At 37.4% G+C, this 20,721-nt stretch overlaps 1 protein-coding gene across 3 annotated transcripts in view; it reads left to right on the forward strand.

The window, feature by feature from the left end:
• CPED1 (cadherin like and PC-esterase domain containing 1) overlaps positions 1 to 20,721 on the forward strand; it is a 110,449-nt gene that overhangs the window by 45,565 nt on the left and 44,163 nt on the right. For all 3 annotated transcript variants that reach the window (XM_063309534.1, XM_063309536.1, XM_063309535.1), the window contains 11 exons: positions 1,447 to 1,582; positions 3,292 to 3,460; positions 7,822 to 7,964; positions 10,507 to 10,579; positions 10,822 to 10,989; positions 11,522 to 11,626; positions 11,835 to 12,004; positions 13,800 to 13,867; positions 14,457 to 14,501; positions 14,785 to 14,971; positions 16,960 to 17,128. In XM_063309534.1, coding sequence (XP_063165604.1) covers positions 1,447 to 1,582; positions 3,292 to 3,460; positions 7,822 to 7,964; positions 10,507 to 10,579; positions 10,822 to 10,989; positions 11,522 to 11,626; positions 11,835 to 12,004; positions 13,800 to 13,867; positions 14,457 to 14,501; positions 14,785 to 14,971; positions 16,960 to 17,128 — 1,433 coding nt within the window. The remainder of the gene's footprint in view (positions 1 to 1,446; positions 1,583 to 3,291; positions 3,461 to 7,821; positions 7,965 to 10,506; positions 10,580 to 10,821; positions 10,990 to 11,521; positions 11,627 to 11,834; positions 12,005 to 13,799; positions 13,868 to 14,456; positions 14,502 to 14,784; positions 14,972 to 16,959; positions 17,129 to 20,721) is intronic.

The following is a 20,721-nucleotide window of genomic DNA, read 5'->3' on the forward strand; positions in this document are numbered from 1 at the left end:
TTAAAGACAGCTCAGCATGGTGTGGTCTCATGCTAAGTAATGAGATCTGGAAATAACAGGAGCAGCTTGATCTCTTCCTTCCTTAAAGCATTCAGAAATGTCTAAAAATGGCCTTTGCTTAGTTAATAAAAACCACACCACACATGAACAAAAAAGGCTTTGTAACATAAGAGATGGGAAGAAAAGGGAAACCGGGGAAACCACACCCTCTATTGGTAGATCTCATAATAGTTTTGGTCTTTCATTACTATATGAAAGGGATTAATTCCTCCTCTAAGTCAAACTCAACTGTTTATGCTTTCACAGACATCTTCATGTTGTTTACTTGGCAAAAATACAAAACTGGGTTGTCACTGTTATTGTCAAAGATTCTTTTTTTTATTTCCCAGTGTAACTTTCAGCCCTACTATTCCTTGGAGATCTCCCATTCAAGAAATAATACAAACCAGGCCCTGCTTAGCTTCTCAGTCCTGACAAGGTCATCCAAGTACTGCTTAATCAAGTAATTAATATGGAGCAATTTATCAAAGTTGCACCAAAATATTGTGGGGTCTAAATAACAGTATTGGACCAATACTGTTGTGGTCAAAATTGGCAATGTTTCCACAGCTATTATACCACCCTTATAAACTGGATTTACAACCCAATCTTATACTTCAAAAGTAGATCCAATAGTTTTCAGGAGGTACAATATTCAACAGAATATAGATACATCACATTTTCTTTAGTGTTTATGTTGTGACCAAAATATATTTCAGGATATGGATTTTGAAATCAGTGAGATGAATTAACTTGGAGTATTGAATAATAATTATTATTATTGAGTATTGAGAACATTGAGTAATGAAGTCATGAAGAGTTGGAAGTGACTGAACAAATAAACAAACAAAAATCCTTTGGATTGACAACATCATATGTTTCAAACCTGCTAGAAATATAAGAAATAAAGTCTAATAAATGCACTGATTATACTTAATGTCATATGAATGTGAAAGAAATTAAGCAGGTACGCACCTGATATCTGCCAAATGGGGCAACATAAGAAATCCTATTTAAGCCATTGTGAGATTTCTAATTAGAATAGCACATGAATTTATTAAACATAAATAAAAATCAGAAAATTAGAACATTTTCCAACTGAATAGTGTCAGTAAGTTCCCTCTTAGATTGAGATCAGTATCCTGGTGACTACATGGACACATGTGTGTTGCTTTCTTGGCAATGATAAGGAAGTAGTTATCCTCTGCCTTCATGGGAGATGTTTTTCCATTTCCCAAGCCTAGAGTTAGGCTTGGGATTTCCTGGTTATCATATCTCCAATCCAGGTAATGTTAAAGATATGAATTACAACTCCAGAGGAATGTTTTTGTCAAAATGATAACTCTTTGTTATTTCTGCCATGTTTAATTTTGATTCCCCTCCCAACCTAATGTGATTTTTTTTCAGATTTGCATCTTCCAGTTGTTCCTTCTGCCTGCCCAGAATCAAAATTTACATCTCTTCATGCAGTCAGATCATATGATAAGAATGAAAGGACAAGTTTGATTGAAACATTACATCAGCCAGTCAAGGTTGTTCACCAGTAAGATACTTTTATGTTATTAACAAAACCTCCATGGGTAGAATAATATGCCACATCCTTTCATTATATTTGAATTTCTTCTGATGTAAAACCAGAGAACCAGTACTTAACTTTTCATGTGTTGACCAAATACGATCCCTTCATTTTCCTCCATTTCACCACTGGGTTCCAAAATTGTAGACATGAGTGCAATTGTGATAAAAGTGACTGAATATTTGTAGGGGACAGATTGCTGAATAGAGAGGATATAGGATTAATAAACAAACAAGCAAACCCTTCATTATACCCAACTAATCACCTTATGCAATGCTCCAACAGTTCTATTATTTGACAAACATAGAATAGGAACTCTGGTTCGGTTGGGACAATTGTCTAATTTTAGCCTTTTCATGTGACTGTAAAAGAGCCAGAGATTAAGAAAATAAACCAAATATAGATGTATTCATATCTCTATCACAATAGTATTCAATATTTAAGTAATCAAGCCCTACCTATGTCTGTATGATACATGTGGCTGCATATTTATGTGAATACACATCCCAAGCATAGAACAATTAATGTAACTACGAGGGCATTGGGAGAAAAATAAATATTTTTGTGCCAACTTATAGTATCTTTATGAAGTGAATTCTGTAGAATTTATTAAAAAATGTTTATCAGAAGAAAATAAATATCAGATAACTGAAGACTTCTGGATCATGTTTATTGTGAACTATCATGAAGCAAGTTGCTTCAAACAGTACAGGAATGAGAGAAATTAATGAAGGCAGATTTTGATATCTGAATGGGGCAGCATTTTTTTTAAGTGGTTAAGTGGTGGAACAGCAGGAAAAAAGGATGCCATTTTAGCTGTCCTTAAGGCAACAAAGCCTCTTGGTCCTGCACTGGGGATGTCTTTGGGGTTATATCCACACATCCAGCTAACCCTGAAATGTAATTAACAAAGACATTTCATGAAGAAATTTTCCTGCTTTCCTGATTCTGCCTATTGGAGTAAGCTAGACCAGCCTTTCTCAACTTTTTGACCCTGGAGGAACCTTGAAATATTTTTCAGGCCTTGAGGAACCGCTGTACATTCAGGCTCAGATATAGGCCAGAAGTTACAAAATTATTCTATTTGTTTCATGTGTAGGCCTGTATATATGCATTAATAGTGTTCCTAAACTAAAAATAAAGAATGAAGCTTACCTCTTTAATGTGAAGTTGCGCAAATTTGAAATAATTTTTTAAATAAATCATGATCTCTCAGGGAATCCCTAGTGTCCTCTCGTGGAACCCTAGGGGGCCACAGAACCCTGGTTGAGAAACCCTGAGCTAGACAAATGGTGGAAACTCTTTTTGAATTCTGTATATCATGACATGCAAACCTGCTTCAAACAAGCCAGCAATAAAAGTCCAAAATAAATCACCAAATCCTATCACATTTATACCTTGGTGCAATCTCCAAGGATTTTTGGCGGTTCATAAGGATAAAAAATACACAATAGAAATAGATGAAATTATTCACGTTTCAAGTAAACATAAAATACAAAAATATATAAATAGAAGTCAGAAACAAGCCAGAGTTCCCAAGTCAGCAAACAAAGCAATCTGCATCTTAGGTTGACATGTATAAACTGTTGTTTCCACCCAGAATGAAAAATATGTCTTCTTTTAGTTAGAATTGCATAGAAGAAACATTTTCCTAATATTATGTTGTAATTTTCCAGACATCAGATCCCCATTAAAGCAGAAAATAAAGAAGCCTTTAAAATTCAAGATTTTTCAATCATCATCAAAGTGTATGTGTTGGTGACATCATTAACACCTTTGCAGGCATTCATCCATTCAACTGGAATTGTCTGGGATCTACCTAAGAAGAAGCATTTTTCAGTCAAGGTAACTTTCTTTTTTGTTTCTTTTGCTTTCATTTCCAATTAAGATGTTTTCATCAGGACAAGGGAGATCTCTGTCAGGCCAAATTTTCAGTGGCCAGCTGAATAATCTCAGGAAAAAATACAGTTGCTCTAAAGCAGTGTTTCTCAAACTGGGTGGGGAATTTTGGGAGTTGACGTCCACACATCTTAAAGTGGCCAAGTTTGAGAAACACTGCTGTAAAGAGTTGCACCCAGGTGCTGTTGAATGAATGTTCCTGTGTATTCCAAAACACCTTTGCGTCTTCGAGTCTAATGTGCTCCTCGGTCCAAATATTAGAAGCTTGTCAAAGAAGGAGTCATTGCACCTGAAAAGTATGAACCTTCTATTCAAACCTTGGTACCTCATCCTGTGGAGGGAAGAAATTGCAATGGAGGGGAAGAGACCCAGGGCTGTAAATTAGCACAGGGAGGAAATTGCAAGGCTGGGGAGAGGGAATTCCAAGCACCAACCTGGAAGGGAAAGATCAGATGGGTTGCTGCTGCACTGAGGGAGAAAGCTTCAAAAGCAACTTAAACGTGGTCAGTGTTTTGCAAGCTATAGCATTTTAAGAGCAGTTTAAGAGAAGCTGATTTAAGGCAAGAAAACACACTTTCTTTCCCTGACTTTATTGAATGAAAATAGTGGTCTTCAAAATGAAACATGGATATCAGGGATTTTGCAAAAGAAAGAAAGCTGATTTTTCCCATTAAAATATGGTTTTAAATGTTATTGTTTTGGTTTTGCTTATTTCAGTGAAACCTATTTACGGTTGTATGGTTCTATCACTACTGCCAAGCCTGCAACAATAACCAAAAAACCTTTGATACTCACAAAGTTTTCTAAGTGAGATTTATTGCAGACAAAAAGGAATTAGGTTGTGGAATCTTGGAAACTAAATATATTTATACTTTACCTCTCATTTTATCAGTAAGTGTGTTAAGGTGGGTCTTCCTTGATGCCTTTGATCCTTTTTCTGCCTTTTTTTTTAATTTAAGGGGGACTTGGTTAGTCATTTATGAGGTACAAACAAAATATCCACTGTTCTTATTCTGCAGTGTTTTACAAATGTCCATTTACATTCTCAGACTCAGAGATTTCCATTCAATTGTTTTACTTGATAAATAGATTAAAATACAATTATTAAAAGTTAGCAGCATATTTATTTCTTGCTCAGACCAAACCTCAATAAAAACATTAATTTTATTCCTAGGGGTTATCACTAAATTCATCTTACATTTTAGAGAGTCATGATATTGCAAAGTCTGAAAACCCCTGGTTGCATGAGAATAGCAGCATGGATTGCAGGGAGAAAAACATGATGTTCAAAACACTACTGAAACACAATGTATAATGAGAGTCTTGTCCACAGTGTCCCTGGCACCGTCACCATAATTTACTAATCAGATACTCCACTATTAAAAACAACCATATGCAAATTACAAACAGATTTATAAGGAAGACCATACCTCCCGAACATATCTCTCTGCCACAACATACCCAGTGCAAAATGATTCTGTGGTGAGCCAAATGCATTAATCCCAGGGACACATTATTCCTTCTACTTCAGGTCCCCAGAAATTCCTAAACAAGGGCTGAAATCACTGTATGTTCACCCCAAGCTTCATATTAAGGCACAAGGGAATAATCAGGAGCTCATCCACCTGGCTTGCATATCAAGTGGTGCAATTTATCCCCTGTCTAGGACAATTATTACTGTATTACACATTCCTTCATTAAATGATTACATCTGCTGGGAATTTATTTTCAGTCAAGAGAGGTGTAAATAGTAGATTTATTACACAATAATAAATATAAGGTTAACAAAATTGATAGGTATCCTGCTAGTTCTTGGCTTATTCATGAGTGGCTGCCCTCTTTTCTCTGGAGCTACTGAATTCTGTCCCACCACCATCTCTTCTGTTTGTAATCATATTGTAGGCACCTTAAACCCTACATGCATTTTTCTCATTTGATCCTCACCATCCAGAGATCTCAGATGTGTTTTGTATGGCACTGAATTTGCAAGGAACACCTTCAACTGATCAGTCCTGTGCCCAAGTGACCCAGCAGCTGAGCACTGAAACTATCAGTCAGCTGAAGCTTCCAGTTGCCACAATAATCTTGAGTTCATCCCTTAGTAACAATAGTCCTTCTCTCTTCCTTCCTGAAAACAGAAGCAAAGCAAAAGCAAAAAAGTGATTTGCAGAACACAGTTGGATTAACTTTTTGTTCTTTTTTTTTAAGGTTCTACCTTTAAGGCTTTCTTATTTATCCCTATTTTTTTTCAGTTCTTAAATTGATTATTGGAGAGCCAGTTTGGTGTAGTGGTTAAGGCATCAGGCTACAAACCGGGAGTCCAAAGTCCCACCTTTGCACAAAACCAGCTGGGTGACCTTGGGCCAGTCACTCTCTCTTGACCCTAGGAAGGAGGCATGGCAAACCACTTCCAAAATCTTGCCAAGAAAACTTCAGGGATTTGTCCAGGCAGTCACCAGGAGTCAACAATGACTTGAAGGCACCCAAACCCCCAAAAGTTTAACTATTACAGTATAGTCATTTGTCTCTGTGTCCAGTAGATGGTGGTAATGTGTTAGAGAAACTTCTTTCAGGCAAGTGACATGTTGTGATTTTTTCCCTCCATTACTATGATTTCTCTTTAACGAAGTTCCATTAAGTGTATAATCAGATTGTGAAAGAAGAGCTGTGGACTGTGGTTATTATTTTCCATGGATTGTTGTAGCTATTATGCTCATGTTAGTTCTCTTGATGTAGAGGGAGACTACAATCTATTCATTTAAAAAGGGGAAAATAATACTTAGTGTGTCACAAAGCATGTGATTATTTTTTTCAGCTGTCATTACTTCATTTATTGTACCTCCTAAGGGAGAAAGTCCTCTTCTTCCCTCTTTCCTTCCAATTGTGTTCTCTCCTCTCAAAGTTCTTTGCTGTCTGTTTCTATACCTTGGACAAAGAAACAGAGTCATTTCTCCAAGAGACACAGGCAGCCTCTTAGAATTCATTTGTTTCCCAAGCTATCATCTTTTAAGGCTTCATGGAGCACAAATAGAAATGTAGCTTTAGAAACAAAAAGAAGTGCATGGAGAATTGAAGGTACGGAGTCCTGTAAGGAAATTTGAGCTCCATGTTTGTGAACATTGATTCTGATGGTCTTCGGAAATGCCTAGCAAGGTAGACTTCAGTCCATTGTTTTAGTTATTTTATTATGAAATGATTATAAATTAGTTTGGTATTTGCACTGAAAATGAAAAGTGGTAAATCATTTTGAACTATAAATAAATAAACCAGAAAGAAGCAGCATGGTGCCATAAACATAAACGAGCATGCCGACAGTTGGGAACACAAGCAACCTTCAGAGTTTCTTTTCTCATAAATTGACTTTTTATGACCTACCATTATTCTTTTTTATTATTATTGATTTTTATTGAATATTTTTTTCAGAATAAAAACCAATACAAATTTAAAGAAGAAAAAGGGAAGTAGAGAAAAGTGATAAAGAAGAAATAAGAGAGACAGAAAACAAAGAGAAAAAAGAAAAAAAGATATAAAGAAACAGCTTCTGATCTTCTTTACAGCAGTTATAAATGCATTTATATTTTATCCTCTCTATCATAGCTCCCTTCTTTCCATATTCTACCCTTTCTAATTGTCAAACCCATAAATCACAAGTTCATTCTTTTCCGTTTTCAGCAAAAAGTCCATAAGGGTTTCCAGTCACTGACAAATGTAGTTTGCAGTCACTGACAAATGTAGTTATTGTCTTGTCCCTAATCAAACAAGTCAATTTTGCCATCACTGCAAATTCTGTCATCTTCATCAACCATTCCTCCATTGTGGGTATTTCAGAGTCTTTCCATATGACCTACCATGATTCTGTCCATTTTGTCAATAAGAAAGTCAGCCCTTTTGTGACAGCAATCATTCCAATATACTCTTAGAATTCCAGATACACCCATAAGCTCAAAATGGAGGATTGCTCCTGAAGGAAATAATAGTTTATAGAACTCCTGCTTTCCCAACAGAGAAATTAAAGTGATTTCTGCAACTTCAGAGATCTTGATTTAATGTGAATGTATGTCAGATGTATACTTTTTCAGTTGTAACTCATTTCCATGCACGTCTGAGGCTAACTGTGTAAAGGAACAAAACTACTTCTCCAGACCCCTTTGAACTTGATCTCTGCTTCCAGAATATTGAATAGCCAACTGTCTACTATTTCTTTTAAGTGGAAAATGGCAGGATTAAGCTTACATTTTGAGGATTCCCTGGAGTTAAAGGAATATATATTTTAGCATTTTAAAAGCATGCTTCTTTTTCTTTTACAGTTGCAAACCTTTTTTCAGACATTTTTGAGGGCCACTTCTCCTCAGCAGGCTTTGGAAGACATGAAAGAGGCAATAAGCAAACTCTTGTTGATAACTGAGGTTTTCAGTGAAACAGCATTACCTCAGCCACAAACTACTAGCCAGTAAGTGGATGAATATAAACAATTTTCTAAGAAATATTCTTTGGTTTACCCAGAAGTGATTCCAAGTAAGGGAATTGGTGGGATTGAATGACAAGAAGTCAGCAGAGTAGTTAATAATATCTTACATTATTTGTAAAAACGTTCTTTTGCTCTGGAATTCTGCACAATGCCCATGAGATGAAAAATGTGTTTATGAAATAAATAAGGAAGGAAATAGATTCAGTTTTCATCTTGGCCATGCCTCTTAGTTTGTCCCATATGAACCTACTTACTGGATGCCAAATGCAGTCCTCAGCTAAAAAGATTGTGCACCCTATTCTAGAAGAAAGACAGAATGCTAGTAGAACAAATAAAGGAAGCTGGCATAATATCCAAGGCTGAAAGTACATTCCACAGCTTGACTGGCCTTCCAACTGAAGACCTTTCTATAATCAGGGAAGTACATACTGACTTCTTTTGGGTATTCTTTGGCCTTCTCAATTGTCCAGCGTGTATCAAGAATAATGTGTTTTGTTCCTTGGTCTTTTTTGAAAACCACCTTGAACGTACAGAATTTCCATTTCCATGTAGAATTAAAATCTGCATTGATGACCCTAAGCATTATTTTAATAGCGTGTGAAATTAGGGATATTGTATGATAGTTTGCACATTCTGTTAAGTCTCCTACTGGAATGTAGTTTGACCTCTTCCGATCCGTTGGCCGCTGTGTTGTTCTCCAGATTTGCTGACATAGGTTAGAACCTTGACTAATTCTTTTTCTGTTGCTTGCCATATTTCAGTGGGTATTCGGACAGTTCCTGTAGCCTTCCAACTTGGTAACAACTGGAGTGCTGATCTACCTTCATCTTCTAGTACTAGAGGTTCTTTTAAGTAGTCAATATCTTTTCGATATCTTGGATGTTGTCATCTTTACTATACAGAATTTCAGTCTGCTCCTTCTATCTTTATTTGATCTTGGAACCTCTTTCTGGGTTGGAGATCTTTTGGAAGACTTTCCTTTGTTTTTCCATGTCTGTTTCCATCATCAATGTCTTTACAGATATTGTTGTAATACTACTTAATGTCTTTTCTAACAGCTCTCTGAAATTAAGTTCCTCCCTGTGATCATTGTCTTTCTTGGCTTTGACTTCTGTTCTTGTCCATTTCTACCATTTATTCTGACATCCAATTTGATTTGGCCTGTTTCTTGATCTTTGGCAGTCTCTTTTCAAATTCATCCTTAACGAGTTCTTTGATTTCATTCCACAGTTCTTCTGGTTCCCTATCAGTGAGGTTCAGGATTTCAAGACAATCCCTGATGTTCTCCTTGATAATGATACATTTGGCCTAATATCATATCACAGAAAATGGTTGGCTTTGTTCTCCAAGTTTAGCTTGACTTGGAACTTGCGTATTATCAGTTTGTAATCTGTTCCACAATCAGTTCCTAGCCATGTCTTTCCTGTTATGACTGAGCTCCTTTTACTGGTAATATAGTCAAATTGACTTCTATGTATTCCATCTGGCGATCTCCATGTATGTAGGCATTATTTTGGTTGTTTGAAGGTCATGTTAGCAATGAAGAAATCATTGGATTGGCAGATAAGTCATTCTCTTGCTTCATTGCTGTTTCCTAGGCCATAGAATCCAACCTCCTTTTCTTCTGTATCAGTAGTTAGAGCACAAACTGGGATAACTGTCAAATTAAATGGTTGTCAGCAATGTCTAATTGATATTATTCAGTCATTGATTGCATTGTATCCAAGTACTTTCTTTGCTATATCTTCCCTAGCTATGGAAGCAATGCTCTTTCTTATTTGTTTTTTGTGTCCAGAGTAGTAAACAGTATGATCTTCTGACTGAAAGTACCCAATTTCAGTCCATTTCAGTTTGCCAGTATGTAAGATGTAATGTGTCTTTGATTCATTCCATCGTTCATTGTGTTCTTATGTTCCATGTTCCCACTGTAATTCTGTTTTTGCCACTTTGCATTTTATTTTCCTGCATGGCAAAATCAGCAAGTAGACATCTGGAAGGCTTCAATTACACTGTGTCATGAATGCTATTAATACTCTAAAAGATCCTTAATTCTCCCTTAGTAGCATGTTGAGTGCCGTCCAACTTGAGGTGTCCATCATCTGGTATTATAACATCAGTCACTTTATATTGTCTAGCCATGTGGTTTTCTTGGTAAACTACAGGAGCTGTTTATCATTGCCTTCTCCCACCCAATATGAAATGATGCCTTGGCCATTGTCACTAAAGTGATCATCTGACTTCAGCATCTTCCTATGTCACTGCTGCCCAACCTAGGTCCCTGATTCTTTTAGGGAATGACCTTCACACCTACAGTATCCCAGCTAAGAGTATATACTCTTGGCATACACTCCCACTGTTCTTTGTTCATCCCTCTCAGGAACAGCCCCTCCCCCACTGCCATGATAAGACAGCATAGAGGACTTGAGGGGGTTCTGAAACATGCATGATACCTTTTAAAATGTGAGTATTAGGTTGATTTGAAAAAATGGAATCAGTTCATTTATTTCAGTTCTCTTATTTTCAGATGCAGTTCTTGCTTTCAGATGTTAACTTTTGATATTGGATTTAGACACACTTTTTATCCTATTGTCCTTGAGGTAAGCATTAGCATATAACAATTGTCATAAGTAATTAACAAGAGGGGGTGACCTATGTGATTAAGTGAAGGGATTTTGGGAAAGAAGAAAGAAAATTCCTATGCTGGGAATGTATTTTCTGCTCACACATCTGTTTTCTCCTTCTTCTGTTTTGATAAACATTTCCAGATGGAGCTATGCATCTGTAGATGTTGAGATCAATTGATTGGTTAAATGTTTTAATCAATTAATATGTATCGTAGGTACATGAATATTTTGACTTTCAAGCTGATGAAGATTCATTTTCAGAGGACCAAATTGTTAAAGAAATCCTTCTTAGAGATACATTCAGGATTCTCTTATCAAATCAATCTTCTTCCTCTACTTTCTTTGAAGCTATGCAGAATGTATACCAATCAGCAAGAATTAAGGTAAGGCTGGTAAGGCTTAAGGTATGGCAACATTCTGCAAACAAAAATGATTTTGCAGTATTAAAGCTGCGACTGGCTTATAATTGCCGGTGGCTTTTGAAGTTATCAGCCATAGTATCATTCTAGATCACCTGACAGATTTCAGATGGAGTCACTTGGAGAAAATTTGCAAAGAATTGCATGTCTGAATATGAGGAAGACTACTATTTCTGCTAGTACTACTCCATTACTAATATCTTCTTTTTGTCATATTAGTTGTATATGTATAATTACAATATAGATTGTATAATCTATATAAGTAGATTTTTATTTTTTTTAAAAAAGTTGAAAACTAAACAATCATACAATTTCCCCTCCAGATATGAATGCTATATTCCAAAGTGATACAATTCTTCTTCAGCCATTTCCACCCCAGGAACAGAATGTCCAAGCAGTAGCTACAGAGAGCTAGCAATATGGTTCAGGACATACTTAGTTTAGTGGCCTGCCATTGTCTTATCTGAGCCAAGATTCTCCTATTATCTGTTCACAGGATGAGCATCTCCAGGAGGACTCTGCTTATTGCCTAACATTAGAAAAATTAAATCCATTGATCAGTTTTGTGAAAGGGATTCAGAATCTAGGGCAGTTTGAACTGGTATGTGACATTTGTGATTTTATTTTGCAATAAGTGTTTTTCCTGATGTGAATATTTTTTCCATATATATTTGATGATTATGGTGTTCCTTCACCATACTGGGATGAGAGAAGACAGAGGGAAAATCTTTTATTTGTAGTTTTATAGAGTATATAGAAGTTAGTTCATACACGTCTTTCTTATTGTTCCCAATTACTTTTTCTTTCAGCTTTTCCCTTCTGCTGTTCCTAAAATCCATTTTTTGCTGCATGATCTTTATCGTATAGTGAACCCAGGAAAAAAGCTTAACTCAAACCTAGCTGTTCATTGGTTCCTTTCAAATTTACTTAAACAGTTCCAAGGAATTAGCAAAGTACCACCTGCAAACCTTCCAAGAGGGTAAGATATTTTGATTATATTTGTTTGGTTACAACTTTATCACATAATAGCTTGAAACTATTGATAGCTGAAAGAGATTGTTACAGGATGCTTTTGATTAATTGTCCTGATATCAATAATTGTTCCCAAATTAAAGCTATGTCAAAATGTTCATTATGATCCATGTTTTGACTTATTATTTTCGATAATCTCAAGTTTATGGTGACAAATAGTCTGTTGTCTTAATCTATAATAAATAAGTCATGCTAAACTTTAATTGTTCCAGCTTTCCCCAAGTCTGTGCTGTTGTGCAGAAACAAGGGAAGAATCAGGGGAAAAAAAGGATGCTGAGCTGATGAAGGCCCATTTTTCAAAAAATACTAAGAGGAATTAACAAAAAAATCAAATAAATTATATTGTTGTAATATAGTCCTGGAATTTGTGCAGGGATGCAGTCTTTGATAAGCATCCTCCTAAATCTTCATGCCTCTCAGCAAATCTTAAGATTATGGTATCAGTCCAATGTCAAAGATCTCAGAAAACCACATCATCCCCAACTAATAAATATAAAGTAAATTTAGAAGAAAATATCTGTAGCTCAGGGTTGAACTGTTGGGTCCTTGGCGCTCTCTGAACTGGGTTGTTTGCTTGCAGATGTTTCATTACCCAGCTAGGTAACGTCATTGGTGCTGGTGAGTGTGGGGTTTGCTCCCTGTTTATACACAGTAGCTTGCCCTGCCAGTGTTGGTGGGGGTGGGGGTTTCTCCTTGGTAGTTCCTTGATTAGGGTATTGTTTTCTGCTGGATTGTTTGTCTGCTGTTAATCCCTGTTTACCTGGGTGTTGGCTGCTGAGGAAGATGTGTTCTGGTCTTTTTGTTTCCTTCTTAGCTTTCTTATTGTCTCTTTTGAATAGTGTGTGAATGTGGTTTATCTTTGTGTCTCTACTGATGATTTGTCTGAATGCCAAGCTTCCAGGTATTCCCTAGCATTTTTGGATTTAGTTTGGTCTAGGATGCTCACAGTTTCTCAGTTGAAACTATGGTTGAGTCTATCCAACCAGCTGGGAAGGCCATAAATGGCGATCACGTGATTGTGATTCCGGTGCTTAGCAACCATCATGCATTTATGACAGTTGCAGTGTCCTGTGGCCACATGATTGCCATTTGCGACCTTCCCAGCCAGCTTCTGACAAACAAAGCGGTAAATCATTTTAAGCAAAGTCAAGGGGGAAGCTGCAGGGAAGGTCACAAGTTGCAGTCACATGATAGCTCACTTAACGACTGCAGTGATTTGCTTAACGACTGTGGCAAAAAAGATCGTAAAATCAGGTGCGGTCACATGATGCCTCACTTAACTACCACACCGGTTAACAACAATTTTTCCAGTTCCTATTGTGATTGTAAGTCAAGGACTACCTGTAGATCCTTGGCAGGTTTACTTTTAAGATATAAAGTTATTTTAGACATTGAAGCATCTTCCCCAACTTAGTAAGCCTTTCTTCCATAGAAGCGATCAAATGTCCTTTCCAGCAGGAAGCATAAAGTATCATTACAGCAGTTAGCTGTACAGTACAAAACTTATTCAGTGATAATTGAATTATCTTTCCCCATAAATATTATTGGAATGAATTCTATTAAGTGCAAACTCAATTTTCTTTACTAGTTGCTTTGTTAACCTTGCCTTTGTATTAATCTGAAGAATTACCAAAATAATTATGAGGAAAAAAATATATATTGGTGGATGTGGGACATTCTTGTAACTGGGTTGTGTTTGAATTTCTTGTTATTAAGACTTCCTTTTGTTACCTAACCTTTAGGATTTCTTATTCAGAAAAAGAAAGCATGAAACTAAGGGTATCTTCCCCAGTCAAAGAAAAAGATAAAGGTAAAATTGTTTATATTCTTTCTACTCTATTTAATATTGTTTGCCACTAAGTTATATCAGTTCAGAAACCAAAATATAAATCCAACTGAATCAATGGCTGTTTTGTATAGAAAATATTCCATATGTATCAACTCACAATAAAAAAACTTTTGATTTTTCTCTATGAAGTGGAAGTCAAGTGAACTAGATATTTCATATGTTGAGTGAATACATAAAACTGTTTAGAAGTGTTTTTACATAGCTGGATTTACAGTGATTCTCCTGTGGCTACTTGATTGCATGAGCTGGTCCTTAAACAGCTCCCCTGCTAAAGGCACTGATCATTATAGTATTTGCTTTGATCATTAATGTAGCTATTATCAGGAATCTTTTAATAGTTCTCTATCAACACTATTCCACCTTCTTTATGGTCAGCTGAAGGTACACAATAAGGAAGGTAATTTCTTGAAAACAAATGGCATTTATCAAAGACTACATATTGGTACCAATACGGTTTCATTCATATTTCTGGACCTTCCCTGACATTTTTCTCAAATGCAGATATATACAGTGACAAACCATCCTAACTTTGCGTTTGTATATTTTCTAGAACTGCACATTTCAAATCTGGCTAAAGAAATGCATTGCAGTCATGGTAAGAGAAAAAGCTGAATCATCAATTTACTATTTTTTTTAAAAAAACCAATTAAAGAATTACTATACATGACCTCAAAACAGCTCATTATGGAGCTCTTCAAGTTATGGGGCTTTTTTAAGATCTGAAAAAAAATCCATTAAATTTTGTACAATTTATTTTAAGTATCTAACAAAAGGAACCATGTATTGAATGTATTAGAAATATGGAGTTGAGCCACTGATTTAATGTACAGTACGTAAGCATTTTTAAAAATGGTTACTCTTTTTTCCCTATAAAACAGATAAAGATACACTACCTCATCTCAGGCAGATCATCACCAGCCCATATTTGGACTTAAATCCTAATTTTGACCCCAGGATCAAAGAATACTACTGTGAAGTGCCCTTTGATCTTTTGACAATCAGGATTAAAGCAGAACCCATGAATTGTCAATGTGAAGCTCACTTGGATGAGAGAAAAGGACCAAGGTAATTGGAATGGTGGGTGGTTATTCTCAGGATGTACAGCACAAATCCTTCAATTCTGCTTTACTGGAGAAAATGCAACATAGTTATTTAAAATACCACTACTAAGTAGTAGTCCACAAGCTTTGGAACAGTAGTTTTCCTATATCAATGCTGGTTATGACAGCATACAAAATTTCTACAAGAACCTATTCATGTATAATGCCTTTTATAAGTGACTGTTTTGCAGCTTCTTCATACATTTGGCTGTAATGAGAATGTGCACATCATGAATGTTCATAAGAGAAAGTGGAGCAAGGCCCAGTTTTGGCAAGTTTATTGAACCGTCTGCATCGCTATGCATATGTAAATTCTGTGCAGGCAGTTCTGTATTTGTAGCCATGAAATTCCTTTCAAAACATATTTGTAGCACTTGTGCAGTTTGCTGTATTATGCATAGATTAGACATGTGCAAAGCTTCAAAAAAGGTTCACGCAAAGCAATCCTTTGACACTGCTTCACAAGCAACACAACTCCCTCCTCCACTGCTAAAGCACAGCACTTGCACTGTTTCACATCTTCCTTCCAAGACCTCATCCAGCAAGTCCATTCAATGGAAGAGACTTCTACACCTGCACTGTGTAGAACTGCAGGTCTCTGCAGTTGACTGTGATCACCAGTCCCTAAGGATTGGTCTGTGAAAGGAAGATAAACACCTAATATTAAACAATAAGGAACTACTTTCCTTTATTGTCTGATTTGCCAAATTTGTTTGAGATGCAGAAGCACTGACTCTTTGCATCATATATCCTATTGACTGCTAGGGCCATGGGGAGTTGAGTTCCTCTCTTCATTTTTTTTTCTTTTTGTCTCTGCAATGTTTTCCTCTACATGGAAGGCTTAGACTCTTCCATTCTGCCTGCTTTCTGCAGAACAGATACTGTACTTTCTTCTCCTTCTCCCCCCGCCAATTGGGACAGAAAATTTAGAGGTACAGGGTTTCTCTTAGGGCAGGTAACTGATGGAAGCTCAAGTCCAACTGATCCTGAGTACACAAAGTTGCTTTTGTCTACTATAGTTAAAGCAAATGGTGTAACATCCAAACATGAACTTTATAAGCACACTGGACCAATAAACAGAAGGAGATTGTAAGGGATTATAGTTCTATTCAGATATTTTGTCTGAACAGAGAGTTGAATATGTTTAAGAGGGACAGGTAGCCTCGTGTGGCGCAGAGTGGTAGGCGGCAGTATCGCAACTGAAATTCTCCCCACGACCTGAGTTCGATCCCAGCGGAAGCTGGATTCTCAGGTAGCTGGCTCAGGTCGACTCAGCCTTCCATCCTTCCGAGGTCGGTAAAATGAGCACCCAGCTTGCTGGGGAAGGTGATGACTGGGAAGGCCATGGCAAACCACCCCACTATAGTCTGCCAAGAAAATGTTGCAAAAGCAGCGTCCCCCCAAAGGGTCAGACATGACTCGGTGCTCGCACAGGGGACCTTTTACCTTTCTTTTTCAAGAGGGACAGAGCCATGCATGCTAGCTCTGCCCAAAACATGTTTTAGTTTCTCCATGCTCAGCAAGGAAGTCTGCAATTGAGAACCCTGATAAAGTACAGATTCCAACTGTTTGGAAGTTTGTACTCATTCAACTGCATGCAAGTAGAAGAATGATGCAGATATCACAACTCTACTACAGAGTGAGAGAGCTCTATATGAGACTTTGAGGGTGGTTCTGATATGCATCTCTCTTCCTCCAATTCATATCCTTGCTTTTTCTGATGAGCACATTGAGCTTGGCACAGTAATTATGCATTAAGACATTTAGAAATACCAGCAAGAACAGAAAGGCAACAGTAAGATAATACTGTATATCATCCCAAAGAGTTTGTTTCATTTATAGCTGTAAAATAAACAATAACCTACTCTTTTAATCTGTGATATGTATAAAATAAGCAAATTACTTATTTCACTAATGTTTTGTTGCTCTTGCATTCTCCTTCTATTCTAACAGCTCTGCACATTACCCACTTGGATTGGGTATAAACAGAGTAATTATTCTGATAACAGACAAGTCTCGGTCACTCAGTGAGATTGTGAGCATCTACAAAATCATCATTTTTCGTGAAGACCGCCCAAGCTTGCCGTTATTTGATGACTTCATGCTCTGTGGTTTTGTACAGGTACTTTCTAAATACAGTTAGCAAACAAATGTTTTATTCATGCACCATGCCATTTATTCATCAAGAGTAAAGGAAATCAATTGCTCTGTATGTGTTTAATACCTCCTCTATCGTGTTTTTACTTGCTTCTGTTATTTAGTCAGTCCAGACTTTCTACTCTTGCAGGATCTTGTGGAGGTGATTGTTTGCTAGAAAGATTCATGGATTCCTAGTAGAGTACATGCTTTGCAATTAGAAGGACCTTGGTTCAAATCATGGTATCTGAAAAGTAGAGAGGAAAATCCAGGAAGTCATTACAGATCTAGGTATATCAATAGCTTAATTCTGAGCAAGGATAGTTTTTAATCTTCCTAAACTCCCACTGAATTTGACCCCTTAACAAATTACAAAAAAGTATTCCTGGTTATTTGTATTGTCTAAGTGTTTTTTTGGTTGAAAGGATGACTTTGCAGTTGAAATGGCTTTATTCATTATAAATGCTCAAGTTAAGGAAGGTGTTTTAGGATAAAAGCTACTAGATAATGTGTGAGTGGATTGAACCAACAGGATCAGTACAGGCCAGAATGGAGAGCAGTCCTACCTACATGACAACTGATTTATTGCCTATGGCACCCCGAAGCAATGCATCCCATGTTGCTGACACATGCCAGAGTTAGGCCTCCTTCATAGGGTTCTCCATTCACTGCTGTGAGTGGCCAACAGCACATCCGACTCACGGGACCTAAGGAGAGGGGCTTGCCTTTGAACATTGTTCAAGTAACTTTAACTATGCCACTATTTCCATGTCCCAAATGGAATTTGGGGGTTGCATTTCTTCAAAGTTAAGCTCCCATGTCACATTGTAAACTGCTTTGGAAAAGAAGAATTCCCTAAAGAACGTGTGATCTGGGCTTTCTGTTTGAAGGGTGGGTGGGGAGTTAAGAAGAAAAATCCACAGGGCGAGTCTTGGGGTCACTGTGCTAACTCCCCAGCCTGTATTTTCGGCTAATGCAAATGAGGGCATATCCTTTCAAGACCCGCTAATCCATTTATTACATATTCAAAGGTGGATTTTATTTTACTTTATTTCAAGTAGAAGTTTGCAAAGGCAGTCTGTGTTTTAAAAAAAAATCTTCATAGACTGAATTTTGTGGAGATGGTACTTTTTTTTTCTCCTTTGTACTAGAGTACATTACTCCTGCTGGCTGAGTTGCCTGTGCCAGAGATCAGAGACTTCCATGTTTTTTTTTCTTTTTAGTAACCAGACACCTGTTCTAGGAGCCAAAGGATAAACAGAGCAAACGGCCTGAGATCTTCTTTAGACACTTGATTAGGCACAACTGGACTCATGCATTGGAAAGAAAAGGTCAAAGATAGTGGTGTGGTCTTTCTCACAGTGGGGTTTCAGTTGAAAGTCCAATCCTGAGACTCTTTTCTTTCATGTCTAATCCTGTTAGGGTATTCAAGTTTCAGTGCAAGCTGATATCATGATGAAGGTTACAATACAAAGAGAGAAGTGGGTATGTTGTTTCCAGACTGCCAATAATTCTCAAGGGTTTGAGTAACCCTGGATTAAGTTCAAGGCTACTCAGTAAAGTAGTGTGCAATCCCAAAGCGGTACAACTCCTAAAAGTACAAAACTATTGTTATTTCACTTTTTTCTGTAGTGGCTGTAATATCCTCATTAAAAGCAAATTAGTCAGGGATAAAGGTTTGAGCCATGATGGTATTTTTAGAGGCTGGAATTTCCATTGTTTGCATTATAGCCTACTTTTCCTGTTAATGAAGAGGTTATAGATTTAGGTTTGATTGATGTTAGATTGATTTGTATTTAAGACACACCTTCTAGTGTCAAGAAGAAAGAAAAGATGCAATTATAACTTAGGTTCATTGTCTGTAGAATCATAATCCAAATAATATAACATGCAATACTAGAATAAACATGTTTAATAGATTTGTCACTTCAGATCCCTTAGGTATGAGAAAAATGAAATTATTTTCAACACTCTCAGATAACTAACAGTTACCCTGAATTGTGTGATACCCACCAAATAAAGTTACACAATAAGTTTCATTTCAGATTTTTTTTCCCTGTAGCAGAGTAACAAAATAGCACATAGGTCAAAGAAAATCAGAAACCCAAGATTCTTTACCCCAGCTTGAAAAGCAATATACTACTATATGGCATTTAAATATAAAGTGGAAAATACATCATCAGCAACATAATTCCATTTATAGAAAATACATAGCTATATAACAGTAGTGCAATGTTAATTGATTAACTGAACAAAGCAATGCATTGAAGATTTTCACTCCTTCCACTTCATCAGGTATTATTTTATTGTCCCATAATTTGTTTCTCTATTCTGCCTTTGAAATTGACATAATTTCTCTTTTTGGCTCAAGTTGGAAGTAGAATAATGAAATGAGGCCATGACATTGCCTGTGGAAAAGGAAAAAGTTGATTGGTTCAGCCCATTATTAAACCATCAGGATTTTACAGAAAGTATTACTGATCATGTTACAGACAGATCTGTTATAGCCTTGATCCAGGTGGCCTGAGCCTGCCCTTCAGAAATATCTATTTATTTATTTATTTATCAAATTTGTCACCGCCCATCTCCTCCGAATGGAGGGACTCTGGGTGGTTTACAGCATAAAACAATAACTATACAATAAAATTCCAATATAAAATATAGACTAAAACAATTTTAAAAACTATCAAATATAATAAAATCCCGATGGCTACGGTCTCATTCAGTCCTTGCGCAGGAGGGGCACTTCAAGGCACTAGCCAACCCCAAGTATGATTATTATTCTCCCTGTCCCAAGCCTGATGGCAGAGCCAGGTCTTCAATTCCCTCCGAAAGGCTTAAAGCGATGGGGCTAATCTCACTTCTGGGGGCAAGATGTTCCAAAGGGCGGGCACCACTGCAGAGAAGGCCCACCTCCTGGACCCCACCAGATGGAATTCTCTTGCAGACGGGGTCCGCAGCATGCCCTCTCTGTATGACCGGGTGGGACGGGCTGATGAAGCGGGGAAGAGGTGGTCCCTCAGGTAACCCGGTCCCATGCCATGTAGGGCTTTAAAGGTGATAACCAACACCTTGAATTGGACCTGGAAACAAACTGGTATCCAGTGCAGCTTGCGAAGCAAAGGTGTTATATGCGCCCTTCTAGGGGCACCAAAAATAGCCTGCGTGGCTGTATTCTGGACCAGCTGAAGCTTCCAGATACTCTTCAAGGGTAGCCCCATGTAGAGCACATTGCAATAGTCTATATGGGAGATCACAAGGGTATGAGTGACTGTCCGAAGGACCTCCTGATCCAGAAAAGGGAGTACCTGGTGCACAACATGCAGCTGTGCAAAGGCCCTTCTGGCCACAGCTGCCACCTGCTCTTTGAGCAGGAGCCGTGAGTCCATGAGGACCCCCAAGCTATGCACCAGGTCTGTCTGGGGCAGCGCAACCCCATCCAGAACCAAAGATGACAAAGTCCCGGATGTGGTGGAGCCCTTAACCCACAGCCACTCCATCTTACTAGGGTTCAGCCGAAGCCTGTTGTTCCCCATCCAGACCCCCAAAGTCCCCAGACACTCAGGGTGGTCACAGCAT

This window comes from Candoia aspera, chromosome 7 (assembly GCF_035149785.1).
Source record: "Candoia aspera isolate rCanAsp1 chromosome 7, rCanAsp1.hap2, whole genome shotgun sequence".
Lineage (NCBI taxonomy): Eukaryota > Metazoa > Chordata > Lepidosauria > Squamata > Boidae > Candoia > Candoia aspera.